At 37.5% G+C, this 23,797-nt stretch overlaps 1 protein-coding gene across 3 annotated transcripts in view; it reads left to right on the forward strand.

The window, feature by feature from the left end:
* Window positions 1-23,797, forward strand: part of LYST (lysosomal trafficking regulator) — a 222,156-nt gene that overhangs the window by 51,867 nt on the left and 146,492 nt on the right. For all 3 annotated transcript variants that reach the window (XM_063595304.1, XM_057299849.2, XM_057299854.2), the window contains 3 exons: window positions 1,438-1,636; window positions 18,481-18,571; window positions 21,017-23,099. In XM_063595304.1, coding sequence (XP_063451374.1) covers window positions 1,445-1,636; window positions 18,481-18,571; window positions 21,017-23,099 — 2,366 coding nt within the window. In that variant the 5' untranslated portion in view covers window positions 1,438-1,444. The remainder of the gene's footprint in view (window positions 1-1,437; window positions 1,637-18,480; window positions 18,572-21,016; window positions 23,100-23,797) is intronic.

The following is a 23,797-nucleotide window of genomic DNA, read 5'->3' on the forward strand; positions in this document are numbered from 1 at the left end:
AAATATGAACTGAATATAAATTAGGTTATTGGATTTATTTAATAATTTTACTTTCTGAAAGCATATAAAGAACCAATATTAATATATAATAGAGGTTATTGCCACATTTTAGAATGAGAGATGTACTTCATATTTTTCTCCTTTCTAATTTCAAAAATATTAAAAGTATTGATGTTTGTTATACTAAAAGAGAGTTACTGTAATACCTAGAATTCTGATGGGAATCAAAGAATTAAACTGTGAGGTCCCAGAATGAACAGGAACTAAGGTAGTATTAGGAATTTCTCTGGTATTTCCCTTTCATGTTTATCTACTTCTCTTTGTATCCCGTTGGTTCATTTTTACTTGGTTGGCTTCTTCTGACCCTCAGCTACCTCATAATGACTACCACAGCCCCATCTCTGTGTGACCTTTCAGCACATCAACTATATCCCTTTAGTTTAAATTCCCAAGAGAGAGAAAGAAAACCTGATTAGTCCAGTTCCTCTTTGCAACCCACACTATACGAGTCACATCTTATGATGAGCATGGATTGTAGCTGAACTGGGGCCCAGAGCCTGACTGTGCCTCTTGGCAAGAGGCATAGTCATATGTGCACTGCCCTCTCAGCAGGGACTGTGGGGAGGGCTTCCCCCTGAAGCGGGTGAAGGGAGGTGAGGCAATACATGTCTTATTTAACTTAACATCTCTACGTTAAACATCTTTTAAAGGTTACTGGATACCTCAAAATTACTTTTAGCCCAGAGATGAAACTATTTTGAAACTCCTTGGGGATTTCGTTGTTCACGGTTTTTCCCTTCTGGAAATTTGTACATTTTCCTCTGTATTTATGTTCCCCCATTCTGTTTGCTGTACCTTATTTCCCTTAATCTTAAAATGTCACATTACCCTTTATTTGATTTAAATATGTCATAAGAAGTGAAGTGGCGTAACTTTAGCTGTTAGAATTTTTCAGTTTTTATTCACCTGATTGGAAATCCTTTTTATTAACTGAACTTTGGTGTTTGGGGAGGATGGGTCAGTGATTGTGGGCTCTATCAAGTGAAAAATGGGTTATATTTTTAAAATACCAATTTATTATAAAATATATAAAGCAAGAACATTTTATAAGTAATGGGTTTATTTTTATTGTATTTAAGAAAGAAAGTCTTCTCTCTTAAAAAGAGAAAATGTCTTCCATCCAGGTGCTGTTACTTACCTATTCTCAGCTATGCTCAGGTATTTCAAGCCTGGGACTCACTTCTGCCATGGAAGGAATTATTTAAGAAGCACCTGACTAGGTCAGAACTACGCCTGAAAATATTATAGGGTTAAGTACCAATTTCCAGTAATTTTAAGCCAATCTTCAGTTAGAAACAAACAACAAAAACACATAGTTTTAAAAGTAAATTTGTATTTGTTTTCCTAATCTTTTTTTTTGTAATACTTATTTTATAGCTCGGTCATGAGCACCGACAGTAACTCACTGGCACGTGAATTTCTGACCGATGTCAACCGGCTTTGCAATGCAGTGGTCCAGAGGGTGGAGGCCAGGGAGGAAGAAGAGGAGGAGACGCACATGGCAACCCTTGGACAGTACCTTGTCCATGGTCGAGGATTTCTATTACTTACCAAGCTAAATTCTATAATTGATCAGGTAACATTTTTATATCAAATACTTACTTTCATCAATATATGATAGTTAACTATAGCTACATGGTTTTGGATTACATAGTTTCTGAAGCCTCCTTGAGATAAAGTCCAGTCTTTCACATTATTCCACTAAAAAAAAAGTGGACCTATTTATAACCATATTGTTTATTTGAATACTTTCAAAACGTCTGAAATATCTTAGAATTATGAATTGCCTAAGAACTAAATGGTTTCATATATACTATGCTTTTTATCATATCAGTGAGATAACTATGGTTCTTAGTAGAAATATAAGACATAATCTTATATCCCTGTATCTTATGTCAGAAACATGATGAATTTTCATTTTCAATAAATATCAAGTATGTTTTTGAAAAATTTTTGGAGGCTGCTAATTCTGGAGTGAAAGCAGAGACCTTTTATGTGAACTAATAATTACTGAGTCCTTTAGCTTGTATACATCTAATTTATCAAACGTTTTTGGCTTAAAGTATGGTATGACCATATGGTTTTGCTGTTTTCTTATTATAAAATTAACAGAGTTTTAAAACTAGTTGAGACTAGATGTTTTCATCTAACCTTCTTTTACAGATGAGAAAACAGATCCAGAAACATTAAGTACTCACATAAATTAATTTTAAGGCCAAATGTGATTTATATCTTTATTTCATTTTAGTAGAAAATGAATAATTATTTTATGATTGTAAAACTCTACAATCTGCTTTCAGGGAACTAATTAATATAGTTAGTTGAAAAAATAATGAAGTGTTTGTAACACCGATATGATGGATTTTTTTTAACGCTTTGAATGTTACCAGCTTTAGATGTAAAATTGGCCATCATTAAATAAAATTTCTTTGCTATGAAAGCATTTTGCTAATAAATACATATATTGAGGAAATATGGAGACTAAAACGTACTTCTGTTTTCACTGTGAGCTAAGGAACATAGCAAATACAAATTAGGAAGCATTTACTTGTCATGGAATTTTCAGGACATTTGTAGGTTTATGGTTTTTTTTTGAGACACAGAGTCTCACTCTGTCGCCCAGGCTGGAGTGCAGTGGTGCGATCTCGGCTCACTGCAACCTCCACCTCCGGGTTCAAGTGATTCTCGTGTCTCAGCCACCTAAGTAGCCGGGACTACAAGTGTGCATCACCACACCCAGCGAATTTTTGTATTTTCAGTAGAGATGGAGTTTCACCGTGTTGACCAGCTGGACTTAAACTCCTCACCTCAAGCAGGCTACCCCCGTTGGCCTCCCAAAGTGCTGGGATTACAGGTGTGAGCCACTGCACCCAGCCAAGTTTATGTATTTTTATTCTTTTTCATGAATGTGATTTGTTAAATGAGTGATTAAATATAATTTTTATATATTTGTATGACTTTTCTGTAAATAAAATTTAAAATCAGAAAAAATCATGTTAGACCATGTATAGTGATTTATTTTGAAATTTTGATTATTTAATATGTACACCATGCTCTGTTCTTCTTCCCCACAATAAAAAAAATTCAATGCTTTGTCTTCTTTAAAATATACCATATAAATAGCATCAGTAATAGTAAATATCGAGGAATGACTCTAATAAAATATGTACAGTACTTCTGCATGGAATTCTATAAAACATTATTGAGAGAAACTAAAGAAGACCCAAATAATTGGAGCATTATATAATGTTCATGTATTGAAAGAATCAATATTATAAACATACATGTTTTCTCCAAATCTACAGATCCCAATTTAATCCCAATCAAAATCTTAATAACAGCATTATTATATCTCAATAACATTATTGAGATAGAATATCTTAAAATTCACCCATTTTGTATGTACAATTCAGTGGCTTTTAGTGTAGTCACAGGTAAGTGCATCTGTCACCACAGTTAATTTTGGAATATTTTCATCACCTCCAAAAGAAACTCCATACCCTTTAGCTATCGTTCCCCTATCCCTTCCATTCCCCTACCCCTAAGCAAACACTAGTCTACTTTCTATCTCTCCAGATTTTATGCTTTCTCTTTTATGTCATGAAATGTCTTTTAATGTATTACTAAATGACTGAAATAATTCATGTCATAACAGCAGCAATAATTTTTCTTTTGGGAATATTTTGCTAGTCTGTAGTGTTAGCCATTCTAAAAGAATATGAAGTAGTATCTTATTGTAGTTTTAGTTTACATTCCTCTAACAACTAATGATGTTGAGCATTTTTTCATTTGCTTATTGGCCATTTGTATATCTTCTTTTATGAACATCTGTTTTGAAGTTTTGTACCATTTTTAAGGTCAGGTTATTTATTTATCATCAGTTGTAGCAGTTCTTTATGTATTCTGGATCCAAGTCTGTTGGATTCCAAATACGGTATTTTCTTTGTATATATGGTAAATAGAATACTTTCTCTTTTAAGTCATAAGATATATTTTAAGATATTAAATGACTAAAATTATTTAGGTCATAAGTTAAATATTTGTTTCCTGTGGTGGTATTTTTTAATCCCTTCTTTCCACCTAGTCACTTTTTGGAATATCTGTAGCAATAATAGTAGGAACAGTAGATGTGCCTTTGGAGTGAAAATAAATAGCCATTTAAAACATAGGCCTTTATCAACATTTAGTTCTTTCAATTAGGAAATGGAGAATGAATGTTTGAGTTTTTAAGGGGAATTAATTGAATGAGATTTTATCATTTAAGATGAAATCATAACACTAGACACACAGTTGTATGTTTTAGGAGGAAATTTAGTTGTTCTATCTGTGCTTCTCATGAATAGGAGCACTTCTTGAGTACACTGGGGTGATTTAAGCCCTTTCCCACCAACTGTAGTCCGTTTGCTTTATTAATATTTATTTATTTATTTTTGAGACAGAGTCTCACTTTTTCACCCAGGCTGGAGTGCAGTGGCACAGTCATGGCTCACTGTAACCTCAGCCTCCAGGGTTCTAGAGGTTGTCATGTCTCAGCCACCTGAGTAGCTGGGATTACAGACATGCGCCACCACACCCGGGCTAATTTTTAAAAATATTTTTAGTAGAAACAGGGTTTTGCCATGTTGGCCAGGCTGGTCTCAAACTTCTGGCCCCAAGTGATCTGCCCGCCGTGGCCTCCCAAAGTGCTAGGATTACAGGTGTGAGCCACTGCGCCCAGCTTATTAATAGACATTTAATATAAAGAAGTAAATAAACTTTTTATTGAGGTATAATTTATATACAGTAAGTGCACAGATAATGTGTATGCCGTTAGATGAATAGTGACAAATACACCTCACATCAGTAGTCCCAATCCTTTGGGAGGCTGAGGTAGGTGGATTACTTGAGGCCTGGAGTTCGAGACCAGCCTGGGCAACATGGCAAAACCCCATCTCTACAAAAAAATACAAAAATTAGCCAGGTGTGGTGGTGTGTGCCTATAGTCCCAGCTACTCAGGAGGCTGAGGTGAGAGGATTGCTTGAGCCTGGGGGGATCAAGGCTGCAGTGAGCCATGGTCGTGCCACTGCACTCTGACCTGGGTGACAGAGTGAAACCCTGTCTTAAAAAACAAAACAAAATCCAAATATTTACACCTGTGTCATCACCACCCAGCTCATTGTTTAGGATATTTCCGCCACCTTAGAAAGTTTTGTCATGCCTTTTTTTCAGTCAGTCCCTCCCCTTCACTCACTGCAAGACCACCACTGTTGTGACTTTTAGCATCTAAAGGTAGCTTTGGAATCATGTAGTATGTACTCTCATGTCTCTGAAATTCATCCATGTTGTTGCATAATTCAGTAGTTCACTACTTTTTAATTTCTGATTAGTATTTCATTGTAAGGGTGTACTGTAATTTGTTTAACCGTTCACCTGCTGTTTAATCTTTTGAGCTGTATGCATTTGGCTATTATGAATAAAGCTGCTTTGAACATTCCTATAAAAGTCCTTGGATATGTTTTCATTTCTCCTGGGTAAATATGTAGGCGTACAATTTGTGGGCAAAGGGTAATGTTTGTTTAATTTTGTAAGAAACTGCCCAACTGTTTTGCAAAGTAGTTGTACTATGTTTCATTCTTACCAGCAGTGTATGAGAATTCCAGTTCTATATCCTCTCTAATATTTGATATTGCCAGTCTTTGTAGTGTTAGTCATTCTAAGTGAATATGAAGTAGTATCTCATTGTAGGTTTAATTTGCATTTTTCTGGCAATTAATGATGATGAGCACTTTTTCTATATTTATGGGTCTTTCTAGACTGCATTGTGTTCCAATGATCTTTCATGTAGTCTTTTATCAGTACCCTGTCTAGATTACTGTGGCTTTTATAAAAATAAGTTTGGAAATTAGATGTTGTAAGTTGTCTAATTTTGTTCTTGTTTTTAAAGAAAGTTTGGCCATTCTAGATCCTTCATATTTTCATAAAATTTTAGAATCAACTTGTTATTTCTACAGAATGCACACTAGGATTTCAGTTAAGATGGCATTGAATCTATAAATCAGTTTACAGAGAATTGACACTTAACAATGTTGAGTTTTCCAATGCATGAACATGATATCAAACTCTATTTATGTCTTCTTTACTTTGTTTCTCTGCACTATTGAGTGGTTTTCATTGTAGAGGTCCTGCCTGTTGTTTGGTTAAATTTATTCTAAATATTTTATTCCTTTTTGATGCTATTATAAATGGTATTTAAATTTTTTTATTTTCCTGTTGTTTGTTGCTCATAGAAATACAATTGCTTTTCGTATGTTGATCTTGTGTCCTGTGCCTTTGCTAAATTCATTCATTAGATCTTGAAACTTTTCTGTAGATTCCCTAGGATTTTGTATGTAAATAATGATGTCATCTGTGAATGACAATTTTACTTTTTTCCCAATTTGTATGCCTTTTATTTTGCTTTCTTGACTTTTGCACTGGCTTCTAGTACAAAGGCAGATGGAAGTAGTGAAAGTGGACATCCTGGTTTAGTGTCTGACCTAAGGAGAAGCGTGAGGTATTTCACCACTAAATGTGATAGGAACTCTCAGTTTTTCTTAGACACCTTTTATCAGAATGAGGGAATTTTCTTCCATTCCCAATTTGTTGAGAGTTTTTATACTGAATGGATGTTGAATTTTGTCAAATGCCTTTTCTGCATCTGTTGAAACTATCATATGATTTTTCTTTTTTATTCTGTAATGTAGGTAAGTTATCTTGATAGTTTTTGTTGTTGTTGTTGTTTTCTTGTTTTTGAGACAGAGTCTTAACTCTGTCGCCCAGGCTGGAGTGCAGTGGCGCAACCTTGGCTCACTGCAACCTCTGCCATCCAGGTTTAAGTGATTCTCCTGCCTCAGCCTCCCAAGTAGCTGGGATTATAGGCGCCTGCCACTGCACCTGGCTAATTTTTGTAGTTTTAGTAGAGACGGGGTTTCACCATCTTGGCCAGGCTGGTCTTGAACTCCTGACCTCGTGATCCACCTGCCTCAGCCACCCAAAGTGCTGGGATTACAGGCGTGAGCCACTGTGCCCGGCGGTAGTTTTTAAATGTTTGCATTCCTGGAATAAACTCCATTTTGTTCATAATTTATTATACACAGAAATTTTAATCTACTTATTCTTAGGGGAAAATACTCTTTAAATATCAAAAACATTCTTTTTAATGGTTAAAGATGACAAAGTTGAATATTTCTACCATACCACCATGCCCAGCCTATCTTTGCTTTTAATCTTGACACCCGTATCAACTAGATGAGTGACTTCAGTTAGTCACTTAATTGCTCCAGAGCACAGTATCCTCATCAGTAACATAAGGACATTCAGCTGGATGACTTAAGGGATCCTTCCAGTATAAAAATTGTCTCTGTGTAATATTTGAAAATAATGGCTTCTGGTTTCTTCTATGCCCTATTGCCAACATATATATCAAAATTGGACTAGTATACATGAACATGTATTATAAATACTACTTTTTAAAATTTCAGTGATACATAATTTCCATACCTATTGCACTCTGTGGATGTTTTATAAAGTTGTTACTTATGTTGCTGAGTAAAATGTGAAGTTTTACCAAAGGGGGTTGTACATTTATGAACAAAATATAATTCAAACATTATAATAGGTTTTTAAAAATCTTTGGCTATTTTCTATGTAGGAGAGTACTTTATTCTTCCTACATTTTTGTAGTATTATCACTTTAATGTATAGTACTGCTGAAATGGGCTACCTGTAGTGATATATAAAATAAATAGAACAATATCACACCTTTAGAAGTGTGGCTACAGTTTATTCACTGCTTTACTCAGCAGACCATTAAGTACCTACTATGGCCCAGCACCTCTGCTAGATGCGGAGATGAAAGGACAGCGACTGTCTTTACCAGGAGCTCTTCGCTTTTGAAGAGATAGATAAATAAATGATGACAAAGCAGTGTAAAAAGTATTTGGTGAATGTAGTGGAGAGGGGTCATCAGGAACTGCTTCTTAGATATTGACATCCCTAAGTAGGAATTGGCAATGTAAAGAGGCAGGAAACACCAGACCAGAGGAATTGCACATAAAAAACACGGGGGCTAGAGAAAACACAGCACATTCAATGAACTACAAGTAGTTTAGTGAAGTTACAGCAAAGGCTGAACTTTGCTTTGCTTTTGGTAAAACGGGGATTGGCTAATGGGGAGACCTGAAGGGCAGAGGCCATGACATGGCAAGCCTTGTATACCGTGTTAAGAAGTCTTAATTTTATTCTGAAAACATTGGGGAAATTTTAAAGCAAGGGAATAGGCAATGAGAATTATTCTTCAGATTTGACAAGTGAGTTAATGGTAAAATTGGCAAGAGTTGTTTCAATAGGAGAATAATGCAAACTTTTAAATATAGTAAAGGTAATAATAAATGAGCATTAATTTACTATATCTAGTTCTGCAGTTTCTGTTCACACACAAACCTAGTTCTATCTATGCATGATTGGTCTGACAGGAATGAGAGGATGTAGGGGATGTTGGCATTCCTACTTCTTGGAGTAGTGAGAGTGTGATCACAGTGGAAATCTTAACCACTCGACAGTGGTGCTATCCATGGAGAGTAGATAATTCATTGAATTATTCCCCTTTTAATTAATCCCCCAATTATCCACCCAGACTGATTGAAGCAATGAATATATCAGTTGATTGTGGTGTAACAGACCATGTTCCAAAACTTAGTGGCATACAACAATGATTTCTTTGCTCATGATTCTGTTGAGTTGGCAGTTCTGGCATGGCTCAGCTGGAATAGCCACTTTGGCTCCTTGAGGTATCAGCTGGTCTTACATCTGAGTTTGCAGTCAGTTAGCAGATTAACTGAGGGCTATTGGGTGGGGCTGTTGGCCAGCCTCAGTTCTCATCCACATGGCTTCTCATCTTTCAGTAGGCTAGACTCAGCTTCTTTACATGATAGTGGAAACATTCCAAGAGGGTGCAGAAGCTGCAAGAAGTCACATAACAACATGTTGATCACATTCTATTGGTCAAAGCTAGTCACAAGTTGAGCTCAGATTTAAGGGATGGGGAAATAGACTCTATCACTTGATAGGAGGAGCTGCAATTAATTTGTGGCTGTGTTTAAGCTACCATGGTCTCTTCTCTGACCAAAATTATTATTATTCCTCCTACACTCACTCCCCTCTATGCCTCTTGAAGTATATTATTCCATCATGACCTCAGGGTTGAATTGATGATCTCATGGTATGCATCAGTTCTGGATACACATGAGGCTTTCACATATAGTAATTTTGTTGCAGCTCTTCTTGATTGAGAAACTTGTGAATTAGACAGGTTATCTGCTCCGCATATGCCCTTATATACAATAATGAGATAGGAGTAAGTTAATTGTAGTAAGAAGAGGGACAGGAGAGGAACATAGCCATCTCTTGGCCATAGCAGTCCTGAAATCCAGTCAGCACATGTTGTCATGGCCCCTGTTCTAGGGTCTGGGAATATAATTATCTTCTGTGGGAGTGGTTCCCTAATCCATGTTTCTCCAGGACTCTTGGTTCCACCCTATGAGGTGTCTTCTCTTTTCTATAACAATTAGCCCATAATATACAGCTTTCTCACCCTGCTTCCTGCCTGTTGAAGAGTGGGCGCCCAGAGGCCTTTTTTCATTTTGAGCTGTCTCTATCCTATCCCTTTTCGGCCAAGCTGTTAGTATTTTTTAATAACCAACTTTCTTTAAAATGTTGTGAGTTTCCTGTGAATCTTAGTGGGGTTCACTCTATGCCTCAAAAGCCACGTCTATAATAGCCTTTGAGACAGCCCTCTCTACTTTGTGCAGAACAATCCCCTGAAGATTCCTAGTAGTACTTTTGTCTAGGTGATAGGGTCTACTAGGCACCACCTAAGTCTTTCTGGAGTCTTAACAAAGAGTATTATGGCCATTTAATAACCACTCTTTTCCTGCAGGGGAGGTGGGGCAGAATGGGAGCTGGCTGAGCAAACTATGGCCTACAGGCCAATCCTGTTGCCATTGACTTGTTTTTGTACAATGTACAAGCTAAGAATAGTTTTTGCATTTTTAAAGGGTTGTTAAACAGAAGAATATGCAACAGACCATATACGACTCACCAAGTCTAAAATATTTACTGTCTGGTTCTTTATATAAAAAGGTTGCAATTCCTGGTCTAATTCAAGAAAAACTGTTAGCATAATGTTTATCACTGGGAAAAACAGTACATAAAACTATCCTGACTCATCAAAAACATTTGATAAAAGGTCTAAAAAACAAATTAAGCTTCGAATAGAGGATTTCTTTCATATACGAAGATTAGAAGAACCAATTTTTTTTTTTCTTTTTCGAGGCAGGGTCTCAGAAAAAAAGACTCTGTCATGCAGGCTGGAGGGCATTGGCACAATCTCAGCCCTCTGCAACCTCTGCCTCCCAGGCTCAAGCCATCCTCCCACCTCAGCCTCCCAAATAGCTGTGATTACAGGCATGTATCACTATGCCCAGCTAATTTTTGTATTTTTTGTACAGATGGGGTTTCACCGTGTTGCCCAGACTGTTTTCAAGCTCCTGAGCTCAAGCAACCACCCTCCTTGGCCTCCCAAAGTGCTGGGATTGTAGGCGTGAGCCACCATGCTCAGATGCCAATAATATTTTTAATAAGAAGTTCTACGTGGGACCAATACAAGCATAATTCTTTATTACTATTTCCATTTGATATTATGTTTTAAATACATGTAGTGGTAAAGTGGAATATGAAAGCTAAATGTGGGAAAGATGGAGAAATAAAAATACTATTTTTTAAAGTAATGTGAACAGAAAAATCCAAGAACTCATCCAGAAAACTTTTCAACAAAGTTGTAGAGTATAAGGCAAAGATGTTTGTTTTTAGCTGCAGCTATACAGCTAGAAAAGAAAAGGAAAGAGAAAGATCCTATTTGTAGTACTAATGTAGAAACTTTCATATATGTGTATATACACATATATTAGAAATAATTATAAAATTCTGATAGAAGAAATAAAGGACTTAAATAGTCCATACACATATATTCCTGCTTATGAGTGGAAAATCAAATTTAATTAGCATGTCAAGATACAGATTTAATATAATATCAGAAATACCTATTAGGCTGGATGTGGTGGTTCACCCCTGTAATCCTAGCATTTTGGGAGGCCAAGGCAGACAGATTGCTTGAGCCCAGGAGTTCAAGACCAGCCTAGGCAACATGGCAAAACCCCATCTCTACAAAAAAATACAAAAATCAACCAGGCATGGTGGCACGTGCCTGTAGTCCCAGCTACTTGGAAGGCTGGGGCAGGAGGATCACCTGAGCCTGGGCAGTGGAGGTTGCAGTGAGCCATGATTGTGCCACTGAAGTCCAGCTTGGGTAACAGAGTGAAACCCTGTCTCAAAAAAAAAAAAAAAAGAAAGAAAAGAAAGAAAAGAAAATAAATACCTATTAGCTTTCCATCACATTCTGGATAGAGTCCAAGTTCCTTATCATGTCATCCAGAAGTCCTTGAACCCTAGCCATCTGGTGCCCATCTGCCTGTGCAGCTTCCTAGACATCAGTCCGGTTTGTGATCTCAGCCCTTTCCCCTTTGACTCACTTGCCCATTTACTCCCATCCCACCACTTCTACTTCTGAATGGCTAGGTTAGGCAATTAGTTTAAAACCCAGTCTAAACAATAGTTATGAAAAGGGCCAGTGCCTGGCACCTTGTTGGTACTTGAAATATGTTTCTTGAATGGAAAAATACCTCAATGAAAGTTACTTTACTGTTTGTTGTTTCTATGGGGAATTTTATAAAGGTGTAACACAGTTATTTTCCCTGTAGAAAAGAAGACATAAAGATGTAAGTATTGGCTGGGCGTGGTGGCTCACGCCTGTAATCCCAGCACTTTGGGAGGCTGAGGCTGGCGGATCACGAGGTCAGGAGATCGAGACCATCCTGGCTAACACGGTGATACCCCATCTCTACTAAAATTACGAAAAGATTTGCTGGGCGTGGTGGCAGGTGCCTGTAATCCCAGCTACTCGGGAGGCTGAGGCAGGAGAATGGTGTGAACCTGGGAGGCGGAGCTTGCAGTGAGCCAAGATCGCGCCACTGCACTCCAGCTGGGTGGCAGAGCGAGACTCCATCTCAAAAAAAATAAGTATTAAATAAGAGTGGTATGTTATTGGCTGATTTCTCTTGATTGGGTGGTCTAGAAATAGCAGGGAATGGACCTGTTCATGGCATATATTGTCTAATATGGCACATTGGGAACTTCCCACTTGGATGTCATGAGGGAACACCTCATTCCCCTGGATTCTGTGACTATTGTGTGTACAAAGGACCTTGGGAGATAAAACTTGGGAGACAAGATCTTGGTTTGAAATAGAGGGCTGCAAGTTCTAATTTGCCAGGGTGCCCACAAATTAAGAGTAAAGGATTTTATCACTTCTAAAAGGACAGAATTACAAATGTGGTTTCTTTGGGACCAGAGAGGATAAATCTGGGAATAAATGATACCCAGATATTAATAAAAAAGAAATATACCCAGAGGATTGAAGAGAACTTCCCCAATGATGAATTGTGTTTGAAATTGTGGTAATGAAATGTGAAGCAAAGACTCGTTTCCCCCAGTGCTATATTGGGCATCAGGGTGGTGCGGGATGCCCTCTTCAGGACTACAATTCCAGCAGAGGGGCCAAAACCCAAACATCTGCACTTGCCTCATTCTCATTCTTTCAAGGCCCGTGGTTTGCAAGAACTAACTCACTTGGTGAAATGGGGGCAACAGGAATGTTCTTCCTTTCTCTTGAGGGGGAGAACAGCAATCTTGGGTTCGTGTGGGAGGAGAAGCTCCACAGAAGAGGTGTTGCTGGGTCTGAGCCTTGAAGGTAGTTGAGAAGCCCTCATCTGAGTGGGAAGGACCTTGTGTCATGCAGAGCTCTGCCAGGAGTCAGGAATGCCTATTTACGCAGCAGTGGTGATTTGCCAGTATGTGGAGCAAGGGCTGAATTATCAGTACAGCGTGTCCGTAGCACTTTCTCAGACCCTTGAGGTTTCTGCAAGCTCCATTAGAATGCTGTTAGTTCACCTGCCAAAGATAAAGACTCAGATTAGGAGGACTCTACCGGAAAGATATGCCAAAAATTGGTTTATCTTTTTTTTTTTTTTGAAAGACCATGTATATTTTTATTGGCATCTTTAAAAATGCAGAGGTATACTGAGTATGAGCTATACATGGAAATGTTATCTGTACATCTTTAGTTTTATTATTTGGAAGTAAAGCACATGGAAATGGAGCCCTTTTATATGTTTTATTTTGCATCTAAAATTTAAAGTCATTCATGCAGTGAATGGTTATTGAATACCCAACTCCATGTTAGGTGTTGGGTGGCAGAAAAGGGGGTGATTGCTGAGGACTAGGGCCTGAGCCCTGGAGTCCATGCCCTGAGAGAAGACTGACAAGTATGTTTGGGAAAGTTTCCCATCATATTTAGAGATAAACCTGAACTCCTTTATATGGTCCACAAGGGCCCATTAGATCTGACACTGCCTACCTGTCCAACCTACACCCTCCAGCCTTGTCTCCTAGCCCTCTCCCTCTTGGTATGTATGTTTCAGCCACTCTCCTTCTTTCTTTTTCAAAAAAAGTTGTAATATATAATTCCTAAGTTAAAATAATCATGAAAATAATCATGAAATGATTAAAGTTAATTATAATCATGAAGTGACAAAAATATGAAATGACAAATTTCTGGGAAAATGTACATCGCAAAATTGACGTGTGTATAAATCTCAAAAAATCATCACAGAAAATATTGTAAAACTTACGTATTTTCTCCTTCAAGAGCTTAAGGGACAATTCTATTGCCAGTGGATTCCTTCAAACTCTTAATGAATAGATCATTTTTGTGGTAACATATTTTTTTTTTACTTTTATTTTAGGTTCAGGGGTGCATTTGCAGGTTTGTTATATAGGTAGATTGCATGTCATGGGGTTTGGTGTACAGACTATTTCATCACCCAGGTAATAAGCATGGTACCCAATCGATAGTTTTTTGATCCTCACCCTTCTCCCACCCTCCATCCTGAAAGAGGCCCCAGTGGCTGTTCCCTTCTTTGTGTCCATGTGTACCCAAGGTTTAGCTCCCACTTATAAAGTGAGAACATGCAGTATTTGGTTTTCTGTTTCTGTGTTAGTTCACCTAGGATAATGACCTCAGCCTCCATCCATATTGCTACAAAGGACATGATCTCATTCTTTTTTGTGGCTGCACAGTATTTCATGATGTATATGTGCCACATTTTCTTTATCCAGTCTACCATTGATGGGTATTTAGGTTGATTTGTTATCGTGAATAGTGCTGTGGTGAACATAAGCACACGTTTGTCTTTATGGTAGAATGATTTATATTCCTTTGGGTATATACCCAATAATGGGATTGCTGGGTTGAATGGTAGTTCTGTTTTAAGTTCTTTGGGAAATTGCCAAATTGCTTTCCACAATAGCTGAACTAAATTATGTTCCCACCAGCGTTGTATAAGTGTTCTCTTTTCTCCACAACCTCACCAGCATGTTTTTTTTTCTTTTTTTCATTTTTAATAGCCATCCTGACTGGTGTGAGATGGTATCTCATTGTGGTTTTGATTTGCATTTCTCTAATTGGTAGTGATGTTGAGCATTTTTTCATATGCTTGTTGGCGCATGTATGTCTTCTTTTGAAAAGTGTCTGTTCGTGTCCTTTGGCCGCTTTTTAATAGGGTCATTTGTCTTTTACTTATAAAGTTGTTGAAGTTCATTATAGATTCTGTATATTAGACCTTTGTCAGATACATGGTTTGCAAATATTTTCTCCCACTCTGTAGGCTGTTTACTCTGTTGATAGTTTCCTTTGCTGTGCAGAAGCTCTTTAATTAAGTCCCATTTGTCAATTTTTGTTTTCATTGTGATTGCTTTTGGCATCCTTTGTCATGAAACCTTTGCCAGGGCCTATGTCCAGGATGGTATTTCTTAGGTTATATTCCAGATGGTTATAGGTGTGCAGCTTTATTTCTGGGCTTTCTATTCTGTTCCATTGGTCTCTGCGTCTGTTTTGTTTTTTTTTTTTTTTTTACCAGTACCATGCTGCTTTAGTTACTATAGCCTCGTAGAGTAGTTTGAAGTCAAGTAATGTGATGCCTCTAGCTTTGTTCTTTTTGTATAGGATTGCTTTGGCTATTCAGAGTCTTTTCTTATTCCATATGAATTTTAGAATAGCTTTTTCTAATTCTTTGAAGAATGTCATTGGTAGTTTGGAATAGCATTGAATCTGTAAATTGCTTTGGGCAGTATGGCTTTTTTTTTTTTTTTTTTTTTTTTTGACGGAGTCTCTCTCTGTCACCCAGGCTGGAGTGCAGTGGTGTGATCTCGGCTCACTGCAACCTCCGCCTCTCAGGTTCAAGTGATTCTCCTGCCTCAGCTCCCGAGTAGCTGGGACTACAGGCACATGGCATCATGCCTGGCTAATTTTTTGTATTTTTAGTAGAGTTGGAGTTTCACTGTGTTTGCCAGGATGGTCTCAATCGCCTGACGTTGTGATCTACCTGCTTCAGCCTCCTAAAGTGTTGGGATTACAGGCGTGAGCCACCGCGCCCGGCCCCATTTTAACAATATTGTTTCTTTCTATTCATGAATGTGGAATGTTTCTCCATTTGTTTGTGTCATCTCTGATTTCTTTCAGCAATGTTTTATAATTCTCATTGTAGAAATCTTTCACCTTCCTGGTTAGCTGTATTCCTAGGTATTTTATTCTTTCTATGACTGTTGTGAATGAGATTGTGTTCTTGGTTTGCCCCTCAGCTTGGGTGTTGTCGATGTATAGAAATGCCACTGATTTCTGTACATTGATTTTGTAGCCTAAGACTTTGCTGAAGTTATTTATCAGATCTAGGAGCTTTTGAGCTGTCTTGCTTTCTATGAAAAAGCCAAACCCATTCCCAACACTTCATGTACTTGCTAGGAGCCCTTTTCCTCCAAATCTTTTCATGGATTCCTTCTTCTCATCAATTAAGTATCTGCTCAAATAGCCCATCCTAAATAGCCTGTCTAAAATGTTACCCTTTTTGTCACTCTGTAATCTCTTTCCTAGATAATTTCCTTCATAGCACAGCATTATATCTGAAATTTTCTTATTTTTACCCATTATTTTCTGTCTCCTGTGCTAGGAAGTAGGCTTCATGAGGATATGGATATTGTGTTCACTACAGCATTTGAAGTACCTGACACAGTGCCTGGCCTGTTTAGTAGGGGGATCAAGAAATATTTGTTTAACGGATAAAAGAGGAAAATGGGCATTCAGACAGTAACACTTCAGCAGGGTGTTTGCTGGAATGGAAGCAAATCAGGAACATGAAAGCTAAGTTTACTAAGGGAAGTAGGTAGGGTGTTAGAGAAGTCTCCCCACAGAGGAACTAAAAACCTAGAGAATGAGTTGTAGTTTGGCAGATGGGAGGATGGGGATGGAGAATTGCAGAAACAGTGTATGTGAGGAAGACCTATTGGGAGCACAGAGACCAGTAGTTTTCGGGGAAACCTTTACCAGCTAGATGTATTGGGAGGGCTCATGTGTGGCGGAGGGAGCTGACACTGGACAGCTCAACAGGAATCATTGCCATGAAGGGTTTTCTATGCCTAAAAAGGGGTTTAGATTTTACTAAACCCCTTTTTTGAAGAATTCTGAGCCTTTTCACAACCAGGACACCAGAAGGAGTAGTCTGAATGTCCTGTCTTTACTTTCTCACTTCCTTTGATTCTTCAGCCTATTGTAATTGGAGTTGCACCCAAATCACTCCATTAAAGCCGTTAGTTAAGGGACATTCCAGTTACTAAATGCTTTTCGGCCATCATGTCACACAGTGAAAGGGCAACAGCTTTGGCCCTGCTGACTCCTTTCTTTCCTGAACTGGTCTCTTCCTTGGTTTCTCTGGTTGTACTTCTCTTTCTTGGGGCTGTTTTTCAGTAGAAGCCTTTTCAGCCTTTTCTTTAGCATTGCCCATCTTTAAGTCTTTAAAGTCCAGAGTTTCATTCTTGGTGGTCTTCTATTGTCATTCCATATTCTCACCCTGGGAAAATTCACACATGTTCTTGCCTTCCACCCCAGTTACTCCTAAATCTTGTTATTTACTTCATATTTTTTTAAGTTCCAGATCTATATATTTACTGTCTACTAAAAAGCTGTCTTCATTAGGATAGCCCATAGACATCTCAGACTCCATATGTCTGAAAAGTGAATCCATCATCTTTATCCCAACCTAATACCACTTGTAAATTTCCTGTCTTGGTGAATACATTATCAGCTACCTAGATGCTGAAACCAGTAACCTGTGGGTCCTTTTAGATCTTTTCTTTTCTCCCTTATGTGCCATAGATAATCAACTGCAAGTTATTTTAGTTCTACCTTACAGTTTCTCAAATATGTCTCCTTTTCCCTTCTGTTGTTGGAGTACTTCAGAAAGTCATCATCTCTCTCATCTGGATTGTTGTTTCCCTGCCTCTAACACTGCTTCCCCTTCCAACTAATTCTGTTCAGCAAATCTGATTGTGTCATCATGCGACCCCCTCTCCCACTGATTGGTGTAAGGCGAGAACTCAAACTTGATTTGTCATTAAATCCTTTACTACCCATGTCCCAGGTGTCCCAGGTCTAGCTCTCTAGCTCCCATTCTCCTTCCATACTTCTGATAATGACTGCTCCTTTTACTGAACTCCTAAACTGAATGCTTCTACCACCCCTGGATACTTACTCATACTACATGCCTTCTGCTGTTCTTTAACTGTTTATGTGTATGTATTTTATGGACCAAATGAGGGGACTTTCTCCAGGGCTTGGACCATATCCTCCAGAAAGGGTAAGACAGTATTTTTGTGGACATAGTGTGCAGTCAATAAATATTTATTGGATTACATTCACTAATAAGTCTTTCTCTCCTTATATATTATTTATTAATAATGTCAATTTCTCTTTTTAAAATCGTCTCTGAGTTTTTCATTTAACTGCATGAAGGCTTCACATTTTTCTAGTAACTTTGTAGCATTGCTTTGCTAATTAGTAGGGCTTAACTTTTCATTTTCACCTAGCAAATCTGTTTCTTCATAGGTGAGGAATTCTTGCAATGTGCATGGTGGTAATAACAGCTATTTTTGGAAATATCAGCAAGAGTGTGCTAAATACTGTCAAATACTCCTAGATTCTTCTATCATTAGAAAGGCTTATAAACTTAAAAGTATCACAGCTTTAACTGGATTGAAGATAGGTTAATTTGATTCTTAGCTTTTCAAATGCAGACTTTCAAGAAAAAGGATTTTTTGGTTCAGTTTAAGACAAGACATTAGGAAATGATGTGTCTTATCGCCTTAGAACATGAAGGATTCTTTTGTTACTGACATAGGCATTGACATGTAGAGAAGAACTCCTGACTCTTCTTCTGTCTCTCCTTCCACTGGTATGGAAGATACCTGTGCAAGAAGAAAAGGCAACAGGTATGCTTTTTCCCTTTATCATATCACTTGTGTTATCAGAATTTCATAGAAAAGTTACTTCTGCCTGAATGTTTGATTCTGATTCAGATTCAGAACACTATATGTTATTGTGATTTATTCATACTAAATATGAAAAATTATTTAGGCAAACACATTTTTCCTTCAATAATACAAAAACCATGGTGCTTCTTGGGGGAAGTACTTGAACGTACTGATGATTAGAAAACGTATGAAGAAGCAGAAACACTTATCAGAAGGAGTGAGTCTAGGTGTGCAGCATAACATCAGAAAAATGGATAGTGAAAAGTTGGAAGTGAAAAGTCTGAATAAAGAAATTAAAGTTTCTTTGCTTATTTTAAAGACTGCTTTCTATTACCAGTATTCTATAAGTGACTTTTGCAGTATTTGTTTTAGCTTAGTTTTTCTAGTGTTGCCTTTAAAGTATAATTTTTTTTTTTTTTTTTTTTTTAGGCAGAGTCTCACTCTGTCGCCCAGGTTGGAGGGCAGTGGAGTGATCTTGGCTCACTGCAACCTCAGCCTCCCAAGTTCAAGCAATTCTTGTGCCTCAGCCTCCTGAGTAGATGGGATTACAGTCGTGCACCACCATGCCAGACTAATTTTTGCATTTTAGTACATACAGATGGGATTTCACCATGTTGGCCAGGCTGGTCTCAAACTCCTGACCTCAAGTAATCTGCCCACCACAGCCTCCCAAAGTTCTGGGATTACAGGCAGGAGCCACCGTGCCCAGCCTAAAGGATACATTTAATGTAATATTTTGTTTCAAGCTTGGGTAGAATTATTCTATGTAAGGTCAATAGATATTTTTAATTTATGATTTTGAAGAAATCATATGTCTATGAAGTACATGAAACTTTAAATGTTTCATTGGGGAGATTAATAGTTTTCCTCTTGACCCTTTCTTGTGACATGTTTGTGAGATGTTTGAAGATCTCTCAGATTAAAAAAAAAAATTATTGTATTTTAATTCCTGTATTTTTAGTGAATTTCATGGAGCTTTTTTTAAGGAGGTATCTAAGGTTTTGTAATACTGTTTTTCTGCTTATTTATTGATTCACTAACTCTCTGCTTTTATTTTTTTCTGAGTTTGCAGAATTCACAAATTGTTAATCACTTAAGAAATCTGATTAATGCTCTTTGGGGGAAGTTGTCTTCATTGTCTGCATCTTTTGCTTGGGTGGAATTTGTCAGACTCCTTTTAATTTCTCCTCTTCCCATCTGGTTTGCTTTCCCTGTCTTAGTAAAGCACAGATTTTTTATTTACAGATTTTAATTTATTCACTCTAAATTACAGCTACTTTTTTATATAGCTCTTACTACATACTGCAAAGAGAAAGACTGATCTAATTATCTTTTTAGTTAAAGGGAGAATTCATTCATTTCCCCTAAGAAGTATTTACTGAGTGTTGACCATATGCCAGGCCCTATCTAGGCACTGGGGATGAAATAATAGTGTCCATACCTGGTGCCTAGTTCAGTGCTGAAACATTTGAGAAATAATTTGAATAAAGAATTCTTTAAACCTCAGTTTTGGAGAACATTTGGCATATAGTGTATGATTTTGAAATAATTTTAGAAAAATCTTAAAGTAGTTAAATTATATCAGGTCTATGAATACTATTTTTGAGAATATAATACATCCTTATATCTTAATTAGTGGTACTATGGGAAGAGATTTGTAAATGGTATGAACAACAGCACTGAATACCAGATAATCTACAGCATCTCTTATGTTGAAGTTAGAATATAATATATAGTTTTAAATCAGATTTACTTTCTTAACTCTGTTCTCTTTTGTTCGTTGTTGTTGTTTTGAGACAGAGTCTCACTCTGTCAACTGGGCTGGAGTGCAGTGGCACGATCTCATCTCACTGCAACCTCTGCCTCCCAGGTTCAAGAGATTCTCCTGCCTCAGGCTCCCAAGTAGCTGGGATTACAGGCGTGCACCACCACATCTGACTAATTTTTGTATTTTTACTAGAGACAGGGTTTCACCGTGTTGGCCAGGCTGGTCTCAAACTCTTGACCTCAAGTGATCCCACCCGCCTCAGTCTCCCAAAGTGCTGGGATTACAGGCATAAGCCACCTCACCCAGCCTCTCTTTTGTTGTTTTAAAAATCAGTTTGTATCCTTTGAAGTAATGTCAGCTGGTGTTTAGAGTAAGTATAGGTGTGCCTCTGTTTTGTTGTTTTAAAAATCAATTTGTATCCTTTGAACTAATGTCAGCTAGTGTTTAGAGTAAGGATAAGTGTGAGAGGAGGTAACCCAGAGATATGACATAAATGAAGGAAATCAGCCCTGCAGCAAAATACATTGAGGATAAACTCCTTTAGTGGGTTTAAGATAAATAAGAGGGCTGTCACCTTAAAATTGAGTTTTAAAACATATTGAGGTATTCTAAGTCTTCTTTTTTCATTCCATTAGATTTTAACCTACCGCTCTCAGCAGATATAATCCTGACCAAAGAAAAGAACTCAAGTTCACAAAGATCCACTCAGGAAAAATTACAGTTAGAAGGAAGTGCCCTGTCTAGTCAGGTTTCTGCAAAAGTAAATGTTTTTCGAAAAAGCAGACGACAGCGTAAAATTACCCATCGCTATTCTGTAAGAGATGCAAGAAAGACACAGCTCTCCACCTCAGATTCAGAAGCCAATTCAGATGAAAAAGGCATAGCAATGAATAAGCATAGAAGGCCCCATCTGCTGCAGCATTTTGTAACATCGTTTCCTAAACAAGACCACCCTAAAGCTAAACTTGACCGCTTAGCAACCAAAGAAGAACAGACTCCTCCAGATGCTATGGCTTTGGAAAATTCCAGAGAGATTATTCCAAGACAGGGGTCAAACACTGACATTTTAAGTGAGCCAGCTGCCTTGTCTGTTATCAGTAACATGAACAATTCTCCGTTTGACTTATGTCATGTTTTGTTATCTTTATTAGAAAAAGTTTGTAAGTTTGACGTTACCTTGAATCATAATTCTCCTTTAGCAGCCAGTGTAGTGCCCACACTAACTGAATTCCTAGCAGGCTTTGGGGACTGCTGCAGTCTGAGCGACAACTTGGAGAGTCGAGTAGTTTCTGCAGGTTGGACCGAAGAACCGGTGGCTTTGATTCAAAGGATGCTCTTTCGAACAGTGTTGCATCTTCTGTCAGTAGACGTTAGTACTGCAGAGATGATGCCAGAAAATCTTAGGAAAAATTTAACTGAATTGCTTAGAGCAGCTTTAAAAATTAGAATATGCCTAGAAAAGCAGCCTGACCCTTTTGCACCAAGACAAAAGAAAACACTGCAGGAGGTTCAGGAAGATTTTGTGTTTTCAAAGTATCGTCATAGAGCCCTTCTTTTACCTGAGCTTTTGGAAGGAGTTCTTCAGATTCTGATCTGTTGTCTTCAAAGTGCAGCTTCAAATCCCTTCTACTTCAGTCAAGCCATGGATTTGGTTCAAGAATTCATTCAGCATCATGGATTTAATTTATTTGAAACAGCAGTTCTTCAAATGGAATGGCTGGTTTTAAGAGATGGAGTTCCTCCCGAGGCCTCAGAGCATTTGAAAGCCCTAATAAATAGTGTGATGAAAATAATGAGCACTGTCAAAAAAGTGAAATCAGAGCAACTTCATCATTCGATGTGTACAAGAAAAAGGCACAGACGATGTGAATATTCTCATTTTATGCATCATCACCGAGATCTCTCAGGTCTTCTGGTTTCGGCTTTTAAAAACCAGGTTTCCAAAAACCCATTTGAAGAGACTGCAGATGGAGATGTTTATTATCCTGAGCGGTGCTGTTGCATTGCAGTGTGTGCCCATCAGTGCTTGCGCTTACTACAGCAGGCTTCCTTGAGCAGCACTTGTGTCCAGATCCTATTGGGTGTTCATAACATTGGAATATGCTGTTGTATGGATCCCAAATCTGTAATCACTCCTTTGCTCCATGCTTTTAAATTGCCAGCACTGAAAAATTTTCAGCAGCATATATTGAATATCCTTAACAAACTTATTTTGGATCAGTTAGGAGGAGCAGAGATATCACCAAAAATTAAAAAAGCAGCTTGTAATATTTGTACTGTTGACTCTGACCAACTAGCCCAATTAGAAGAGACACTGCAGGGAAACTTATGTGATGCTGAACTCTCCTCAAGTTTATCCAGTCCTTCTTACAGATTTCAAGGGATCCTGCCCAGCAGTGGATCTGAAGATTTGTTGTGGAAATGGGATGCTTTAAAGGCTTATCAGAACTTTGTTTTTGAAGAAGACAGATTACATAGTATACAGATTGCAAATCACATTTGCAATTTAATCCAGAAAGGCAATATAGTTGTTCAGTGGAAACTATATAATTACATATTTAATCCTGTGCTCCAAAGAGGAGTTGAATTAGCACATCATTGTCAACACCTAAGCGTTACTTCAGCTCAAAGTCATGTATGTAGCCATCATAACCAGTGCTTGCCTCAGGACGTGCTTCAGATTTATGTAAAAACTCTGCCTATCCTGCTTAAATCCAGGTTTGTATGTGTGTGGGTGGCGGCGGGGGCGGGGGTTGTTGAGCATGTCTAGATCTTTTTCATTGGATGCTTTCAAGTGAGGGATAAAGTGTATGCATTTAAACTTCTAACACTGATATCTCCAGGGCTTTGGCAGCAGTGTGATCGTATTTACTCTTTATTCTTTCCTAGGATTTAATTTCAATTTGTCAACAAAAAATGTTCTCCTTCCATGTCAGATTTGTTTTAACCATTTGTTTATGTATGTATGCATTTTTTACTGAGCTGTTTATAGAGAAGAGGATAGAGCCATTGATTTTAATTTCTCAACAAAAAAGTTTTAGATATACAACTGAGAAAAACGTAGATGAAACACAGATATCCAAGAGCAGGGCAAGTTTAATTACTTTATATTTCCTTGATAGAATATTATTGGCCATTGAAAATGTTTACAAAGATCATATTGGAATATGAGAAAATGATTATAATATCTTATGGGTAAAATATAAACAATTGAAATAGTGTTCACTTAATTACAACTATGTAAAATATGTATTACATGTAAAATAATACATAAAATGATTATTGAGGCAGAGACACTAATGGGATTATTAATTTTAAAATATTATATTTACAACCTCTGCAATATATGTAGAAAAATTAGAAAATATAGATAAACAAAAATAAGAATATTAAAATTACTTTTAATCCTATCAGTG

Source organism: Pan paniscus, chromosome 1 (assembly GCF_029289425.2).
Source record: "Pan paniscus chromosome 1, NHGRI_mPanPan1-v2.0_pri, whole genome shotgun sequence".
Classification (NCBI taxonomy): domain Eukaryota; kingdom Metazoa; phylum Chordata; class Mammalia; order Primates; family Hominidae; genus Pan; species Pan paniscus.